The sequence below is a fragment of the Alligator sinensis genome, unplaced genomic scaffold, assembly GCF_000455745.1.
Source record: "Alligator sinensis unplaced genomic scaffold, ASM45574v1 scaffold97_1, whole genome shotgun sequence".
Taxonomy (NCBI): domain Eukaryota; kingdom Metazoa; phylum Chordata; order Crocodylia; family Alligatoridae; genus Alligator; species Alligator sinensis.
The window spans coordinates 2069578-2078456 of record NW_005841921.1 but is presented as its reverse complement, the minus strand read 5'-3'; the positions used below and the strand labels follow the sequence as shown (position 1 = coordinate 2078456).

The following is an 8879-nucleotide window of genomic DNA, read 5'->3' as shown; positions in this document are numbered from 1 at the left end:
TTTCCCCTTTTTAGCAACAGTATTCTGATACTGCAGTATCTAAGTTCAAGCACGTGTCAGCCTGTCACAAATTCATAACAAGTTTCCCTCCAAGAACTATGAGAGGCAGCTCACATTCTCTCCATAAGGTTCAAGTCTACCCTTTGACAACATATTCCATTTCTACACACTGAAAACAGGCTTTATTTGTTTTCCTAAATCAGGTAGAATAGTATAAGAGAGCTGTTTGCACTGCATGTAGGCACTTTAGCATGAAAGTGCCCTTGTAAGTGTCTGACGAACGTTATTTTCTTGTAAGTAATAGCTCTTAAAATCATTCAACAAACAAAGCCCCATTTTATTTGAGAGCTGCCATGTAGTAAGACAGCATGTTTTATATTTGTCTTTCTTTCCTTCCAGGCTGATATACAATCGGACAAATAAGATCACAGAGCCACCAGATGGAGTGGATGTCAGAGTTCCAGGGTTTGGGCAGACATTTGCCTTGGAGTTCCTTGATCCTAGTAAAAGAAATGTTGGTATGTAGTTCACTGTTACAGATGTACAACACATTTCTATAATGCAATTTCAGTTTAAAATTCCTTACTGAAATCTGAGAGAGGTGACAGTAACTGGTTGAAGTGGGATAGTTCATGCTTAGTTGTGGCTTTGTTTTGTATGACACGAGTTTACCAGCAGTCAGTCATGTTTCATGTGCACTTGGTATGTGGCATGTTGAATTCAAGTGCTTTCTGTTCAACTTTGTAAATTAGGCAAGTAGAGTTGGGCACTACTTATTTTTACTTGGAATTAACATTCTCTGAGGCTTGAATAGTCATTCCAAAGACTGCTCTAGGACAGTGGTTCTCAACCAGGTGGTGCTGCAGGTGGATAGGTGAGGCTTCACACTGCTGCTGCTGCTGTTCAGGTGAGTGGAGCTCCAGGACGCCCTGTTACTGAGCCCCACTTGCTGCACCCAGGGCTGTGCGGGTGGGGCTGGGGCAGAGACAACCTGTGCAGGGCCCAGGGCAAATCGGTCTGTGCAGGGACCTGCCCCGGACACAAGGAAGCTGGTGGCAGATCTGGTGGCGGGGGGGAAGGGGTGCTGAGCGGCCGGACATGAAGCTGGCAGCAGTGCAGAGTCACTGCAGCTGCTCCACCTGGCTCTGTGGGGCCCCTCAAGTGCAGGGCCTGGGGCAGTTGCCCCGATTCACAGCTGCCCCCTCCCCCTCCCCAAGCAGCAGTCCTGGGCTGGGGAGCCAGGCCAGTCCTCGGGAACAAAAAGGTTGAGCACCCCTGCTCTAGGAGATGGTCTGAGATGAGCAGGAAGTTCACAGTTAGGACTTGACAAATAAAGAAGATTCCTTCTCCTGGCTTTGGCTGAGCTCTGGGCTAGGTAGCCCTTGGATTTCAGTAATAACTACTCAGTGAATTTGGGAGATTGATACTACTGCTTTTAGTTCCTTTTCCTTGTTAAAAGGAGAGAATATTGAGGCTTTTTCCTTGCAGTGTTACAGAAAATCTCTCATAGAAAACACACTGGACTTTTCATGATAGAATGTATGTACTTCATGGCAGATAATTTGAACATGTAACATACTTGATCCTAAATGGGGTATATTTAGAGTTCTAGGCCAGAATTTATTGTGTACTTTCAGACAAACTGACTAGGTGAGAGGAGCCTCTCTGGGTGATTGGCAGCTATGGGTTGCAGGTTGCACCATCAAACACAATTGGCTGCTAAATCATTTATAGTGCATTTGGGTTTTTTTGCTGGATGGTTCGTTTTCCTCCAAATGAGCTGTTTCTCTTGAATGGATGTAATATACTATGAATAATTCATTCTCTCTCTTTGGCAAAGGACATATATTTAAATAGGTATTCTAGTTACTTTAGTAGTTGGCAATTAATATATAATATTATGTAAGGAAATGAACTTTATATACTGATTTTTTTTTTTTTTTTTTTTTTTTTTTTTTTTTTTTTTTAAATTAACATTAATCCCATTTTGACTACGGTTTGAAGCAACAAAGCTTATCTGAAGTCTTTTAATTGCTCTAACAGTTGGCCATGTAGCTCAAGGTTGCTACTTTTGTTGCAATATTTGCTTAGGCTATAACTTCACTAATCAGTTAAAGTAAAATGCCACTTGCCTTTATCATGTGATACCAGTCTGCAAATACTGTCCATTTTTTGTTGTTATAAAGCATTGTGTGAATGCAAAGTGCTGAAGTAGATTAAAGTTCCTGATCCTCTGACAGAAATAAGTCTAGTTTCACAACAGTTCCTAGAATTTTGCCATAGGGCAAAGCACACAAACAGGTGAACTGGAGCAGGAAAAGCCTTAATTGTCAGTTACCTCAAGTTTGCCTTAGGTTAACGGCCAGTTAAAACTCTAGTGTATACAGTCATTAGAGATGTTTCCTTATTGAGGTAAATCTGGGAGAAGAGGGCAGGATGTACAAAATGAAGGAAGATGTGGAGTGGTGGGGGGGGGGGAGGGAGAATGTGGTAACATTTCTTGCAATAATTTAGCTAATTTTAGCAAAGAATTAAGTTTCCTTGTATTTCTGCTGGGTGCCTAACATGAATCTTTCATTTTGCCTAATACAGATGACCCTTTATTGCGTTTAAAGGATTATTACAATTAATTAAACTCTATGTATGTTGGCAGAGTAACTTACTTTAGGGTTAAATTTCAGCCTCACTGGGCGTGTCTGTATGAGGTGTTGACTGCATAGTAGCTGAATAATACTGCACAGTAGCATGTCATAGCACCAATAGTGCTAATACACTAGTGCATGGTATTTTATTAGGCTACTGTGCAATAGCATCACATAAAAGGGGTTTCCTAGCACTACCGCACACTAACTCTGGTTACTGTGCATTTATTTAGTACTTGATTATACAAGTACTAAGTAAGTGCAGTAACCACTGTGCAGTAGTGTCTCCTGTAGATGTGCCCACTGATTTTTTAAACCTGTATGGTGGCTACTTTGTTAGTAAGTTTTTTTTTTTTTTTTTTTCATTCACTTTTTTTTTTCTCTCTCCTGTGGTGTTTTGTTTTTTGTTTTTGTTGTTTTGTTTTGTCTGCAGGTACTTACTTTTACACACTGGTGCAGAGTCTGGTAGATTGGGGCTACCAGAGAGACGAAGATGTAAGAGGAGCTCCTTATGACTGGCGGAAGGCACCAAGTAAGTGAGACTTCACTGTCTAAATAAAATATCTTTTGTCCTTGGCAGACTCTTTTGTTCAGGACTCCTTTTCCCCTTCAGATTTCATGTCAGACCTTGGTCATGATCAGAACTGTTCTTAGGGTCCCAGTACAAGGAAAATCTCCATGTGTAATTTCACACGAATTCCTAACTCCAGCAAAGCCCCCAAATTTCAGTGAAGTTTCAGACTTTCTGTTGCTATTAATTAATTTGGACAATCTTAAAGCCTAGTCCTCAAAATCCTAGTGCCACCCCAAGTGGAACTTGTACCATAGAATTGCTTTGGATTGGGTCCTGAAAAATAGACTTCTTTTATGTAGTGTCCTTAATTCAGGGCTGAGGGGCAATGTCCAAACCTATACATTTCTCACTATCTGTGCAAGAATGTCAGACCCTTGTACTCTTAATTACACTGTAGTCTCACTTTTTCCATCTCTTGTCTATAGCATGGATAAAGGATATTCTCTTCATCAGGGGTGGGCAAAATATGGCCTGTGGGGCCCATAAAAAATTTAGAAAATTAATATTTATTTGTCCTTGGGTCCTGTCAAAAATGGCAGGAGATGGGGGCAGTAGGACCCAGGGGAATCCCTGGCAGGCTCCTGCAGCAGCATGGCCCTGGACCATGTGGTTGCACCGTGCCAGAAACTCGGGTAAGGGGGGGGAAGGGCAGGGGAGGACCGCAGGGGAAAAGCAGCCCCTTGCCTGCCCTGTGGCTGGCGCTGCCTGCTGCAGCCACTCGCAGCCCGTGCAGGGCTGTCCTGAACAGGCACAGGCAGCCCCACGTGAGCTGGGAATGGCTGCAGCACGGAGTGAGCGAGGGGCCACTTTTTTTTTTTCTCCCCCCCTCCCCCCCCCATGCTCAGCACCAGCTTGTAACCTGCCCCCGCTGCCAGCCTGGGCCCTGTACCAGCTCTGGGCTTGGCCATTGGGGCTGCACGTGGAGGTGGCAGCTGCAGTCCCCCCGCTTGCTGCACTGGGCAGTGTTTGCCACCACCGCCCCTGTGCTGCCCAGTGCACAAGCTCCGGGCAGGCAGCAGCAGCAAACACTAAACATTGCCCAGCGTGGCAAGCAGGGGGGACTGACTTCAGGGTCTACTTTAAAGTTTCCCTGAAGCTTCTAACATGCTTGGTTTTTTGAAGAACAACACTGATCTTTTGAAAGTATTCAGCATTGGTCTAATTAAAGTTGATGGGAATCTTGCCATTTGGGGGGGGGAATTGGTTTTATCAGTCAGGTGCTTTGAGAAACTCCTACCCTTTAATATATATATGTAGTAGTACATATTTATTAGTGTCTTTCATCTGAGCTTGTGACCAAACCACAGAGTTCAAGTCCTTCATAGGCAAACACCCTGGCATCTGATGATAACACGGCATTTTTTTTAGATGTGTCCCATACATCGGTCCGATATCAGATCGGTACCGATATGAAGAGAATTGTTTATATTGGCCTGATGGGGCCAATAATTTGGCTGATTAAATGCCTTTGCTGTGCGCAGCCGCAGTGCAGCACAGAGCAAAGCTGACAGTGTGGAGAGCTGCCTCCAGCTGGCAAGTTGGAAGTGGGGGGAGCAGATCAACATGTCCTGTGGTGAGAGAGGGGGCAGGTGCTGCCCTGCTGGGGTGGGGGGGAAAGTCTCAGGATGCAGGCACAGCTTGTGGAGCAGGAGCGGCTCCTGCTGGTTCTTGCCAGATCTGCATGGTGCAGGCTGGGATGCAGCTGCGGGGTGGAGCTGGAGTCACTACTGTGTGGGGCTCTTCTCTCTGGGGCCAGGCTCAGAGTGGGCTCCAGCAGCACTGGAAGGAGGCTGCAGCCACCCTAAATTTTGTCGCAGCTCTGCTCCCAGACCCACACCACTGCTCACTGCCCACTGTAGCCCTGGCTTCTCCTGGTGCCTGGGTGGAGTTAGGGTGTTCAGCTGGGGCTGCAGTAGGTGGTGGTGCGGGGTTTGGAGCAGAGCAGTGGTGAAACTTGGGGTGGCTGCAGCCTCCTTCCAGTGCTGTCAGAGCCTGCATCGAACCGAGCCCCTGGCAAGAAAAGCACCCCCCACCACCACCATCCCAGGGTACAAGCAGAGGTAGGAACCACCCATACCCCATGAGCTGCGCCTCCAGTCCATGTCCCAACCCACCACCCTGGCTGGGCAGCGCCTGCCCGTGCCCCCTCCCTCACCACAAGACATGTTGATCTGCCCCGCTGTGCCCCCCCACCCTTCCACCACAGCAGATTTAACAGCTGTTGGCAGCTGTATCAGATATCAGATCGGTATGGGCTGATATACCTCCTTAAATATTGACTGTTGGTATCGGTCCCCAAAATCTCTTTTGGTGCACCCATACTTTTTTTTTTTATATGAACCTGCTTATTTGACTTCTAGCATTTAAAAAAACCCCAACAAGTATATGGAAAGCTAGCATTTTGTAAATCCACTTAATTTGACTATTCTACATAAACTGCCTGTCTATTGCTGTTTCTAGATGAGAATGGAGACTATTTTGTTGCCCTTCGGAAGATGATAGAGTCTATGTATGAACAGTATGGAAGTCCTGTGGTGTTAATTGCTCACAGTATGGGTAATATGTACACGCTGTACTTCCTCAATCACCAGACTCAAGAATGGAAAGACAAGCACATAAAGGATTATGTGTCGCTAGGTGCCCCATGGGGAGGTGTGGCTAAAACCCTCCGAGTGCTGGCTTCAGGTATGTATGCTGAATTTAAACTGAAGAGCCATAAGATATTAAAGGTGCTATTGTTAACAATAACCTTAGAGGCGGTAGATTGACATGTCCTGAACTTTCAAATAAAAAACCGCATTCTGCCCACGTGACAGCCATATCGATTTCAAGCTCCATCTTTCTTGTGTGTGGATTTTTTCCATTAAAAACTACAACTGTTTTGTGTCTCTTGATGAGGAGTTTCTCATCCTTTCACTTAATTTTTTTCTTTCTCGGAGCAGCTGCACTTCAGTTTACTTCATGTTGAACCAATAGTAAATTTCCAGCATATCCATTTCCTTTTTCCTTACATCTGTCTGATTTACTCTCTGATTTTTAGAAAAGCAAAACTGACTCTGAATCCAGAGAATTCAGAAGCTGCCTCACGCAAATGTCATGATAGCTGGCTTGGGGGTTAAAATTCAACATCTTCAGACATGAGAGTTCTTAACATCTGAGAAACCTAAGTGGTGGCAGAAACAAAGCTATTGGCAATTAGTTGAGCAAGACACACCAAGTTAGAGAGAGATTCTCTAAAACTTATGACTGGTAGTAATGAGATAATGTAGAGGAGCTAAGATGGACATCAAAGCATTTTTGGATGGTATACCAAGTAGCAGGAAATGAACAGAGTTAGTATTGGCATAGGATCTTCCCATACTTACTATGTATTGTTTCTTGCCTGTTGCAATAATTACTTACAGCACCTCCTATCCCAGAGTGGCTGACTGCATGTACAAGCAGCTGCATTTTTTTTTTTTCCTTGCATAGGCATACTTTCAACTTCTTCTAAAATATAGCCATCTCTGAAATTTAAAATACAGTTACTAGAACAATGTGTAGCAGTCGAGGGTTTTTGCCTGCTCAGTTAGTTTTGGGACCTGTGTTCTCCCAGGTTCATTGTATGGAACCATGTACTTGCCTGGCCAGAGCACAGCCTATTGTGCAGCACAATGGCCATATGGACGCCTTGTATATGGAATAGGATTGCAAACTAAGTGCCAAAACAGGCAGCTGCAGGTTTGAAACTGATATTTGGGTGCATAATATGCAACAGGATTCTGACCTTTCTTTTATCCTCATTCTTCAGTCTGTGGTGTAGTATGAATAGGCATGAGACATTTAAAAAAAAAAAAAATTATTTTCTACTCATCTTTTCAGTGTTGCTCACAGTTTTAGTTGGTGTTGAATGGGTACAAATGAATTTACTAGTCCAACTCCCAGATGAAAGTATTTTTATCACCATTTTGCAGATAGACAGCTGAGGCATAAGGTTAAAGGCTAGAAGTAGCCATCAGTTTTTGAATGCCAAGTTGGTATGATTAGGAACTGTTTTTATAGATCTTGGCATTTTTATAGCACTTCCATAAGTACAAAGCAAAGCTCCTAGTGACTCCTGTTCTGCACATGTATTTCTGTAGAGTACATGTAGATTCAGGTTCCAAGATAAGGCAGCCACAAAATGAGGAACACAATCTGTGACCATGTGTGGCTTAAGTTATTTCAATAGCATTATACAGCAACTCTTCTTGTGCAGGTGAAAATAGAATTTAGTTGCTAAGGGATGAAGTTACTTTGTGTTTTGGTTTTTTTGTTTTGTTTTGTTTTTGCATCTGTTTCATTCACTTTTTTCGCTTTCCAGCTTTTGCAGGAGGTGAGGTCTGGTATGACACGCCAGACTCCTTCACTACAGATGCAAACTTTTCCTTGCTTGCTCAAGCTCTGTTCACCCTTCATGCTGCTTATCTCTGCTTCAGGTTGTGTCCAGCCAGTCCTAGGGTCAGTGTGTAGCATTTCCTGTTCCAGGTGTTCCCCATCTGCTTTTTCTTTCCCAGTTCCCCTGCATTCCAATTCTCCTCTTCCTCCTCCTCCTCCTCCTTTCCCCATTCTTGTCTTTTAGTTGTGATCTCTCACCCTCCTCCTGGCTAGTTTTTCTAGTTCCAATACACTACCGTAGATTATTTGTGTAATGTCTTTCCTCTACCCAAGCTCCCTGTTACAGCCTCTTGGGTGGACAGTTGTGGTTTTCTTCTGACACTACATTTCCTCAGATCCATCTCAGGAACAACTAAAGGAATGCAGCCTTTAAGTCTTAGCTCCATATCTAGGCTTTCTTCCTCACTAACTTCTGGTCTTTCCTTGCTAGACAGTGCCAATCTCCTCCCCTTTGCCCATTACCTCTTTACACCTCTCAATCCTCAGACCTGCAGGGAGCAAACCAGGACAAGGGAGAAGAGATTGATGTCATATATCTTGACTTTAAAAAAGCCTTTGATCTGGTCTCCCATGATCACCTCTTAGCAAAACTGGCCAACTGCAGCTTCAGCTTCACCATGATCCGCTGGCTGGGGAATTAGCTCTGTGGTCGAACCTAGAGGGTGGTGGTTGATGGAAGTCCATCATCATGTTCTGTGACCAGTGGGGTCCCTCAAGGCTCTGTCCTTGGGCCTATACTATTCAACATCTTCTTCATTAATGATGTGGACATTGATATTAGAAGCAGACTGGCCAAGTTTGCCAACAACACTAAACTTTGGGATAAAGTGTACACACCTGAGGACAGGAGGGCGATCCAGGCAGACCTTGACAGGCTCAGGAAATGGGCGGATGAGAACCTGATGGTGTTCAACACTGAAAAATGCAAGGTTCTTCACCTTGGGAAGAAAAACCCTCAGCATACTTATAGGCTCGGCACTGCTACACTGGCTAGCATTACAGACTAGATGGACTTGGGGGTCATGATTGACCACAAGATGAACATGAGCCATCTGTGATGCTGCAGCTAGTAAAATGACCAAAATGCTGGCTTGCATCCATAGATGCTTCTCAAGCAAATCCCAGGACACCATTCTCCCATTGTATTCAGCCTTGGTGAGGCCGCAGCTGGAGTACTGCATCCATTTTCAGGCTCCACAATTCAAAAAGGATGTGGAGAAGCTTGAGAGAGTGCAGAGGAGAGCCAC

The 8879-nt window shown here is 44.5% G+C and overlaps 1 protein-coding gene across 1 annotated transcript in view; it reads left to right on the top strand.

Moving 5' to 3' along the window:
- PLA2G15 (phospholipase A2 group XV) overlaps positions 1-8879 on the top strand; it is a 40030-nt gene that overhangs the window by 23180 nt on the left and 7971 nt on the right. The window contains exons 4-6 of the mRNA XM_025198438.1: positions 400-518; positions 3076-3174; positions 5677-5901. Coding sequence (XP_025054223.1) covers positions 400-518; positions 3076-3174; positions 5677-5901 — 443 coding nt within the window. The remainder of the gene's footprint in view (positions 1-399; positions 519-3075; positions 3175-5676; positions 5902-8879) is intronic.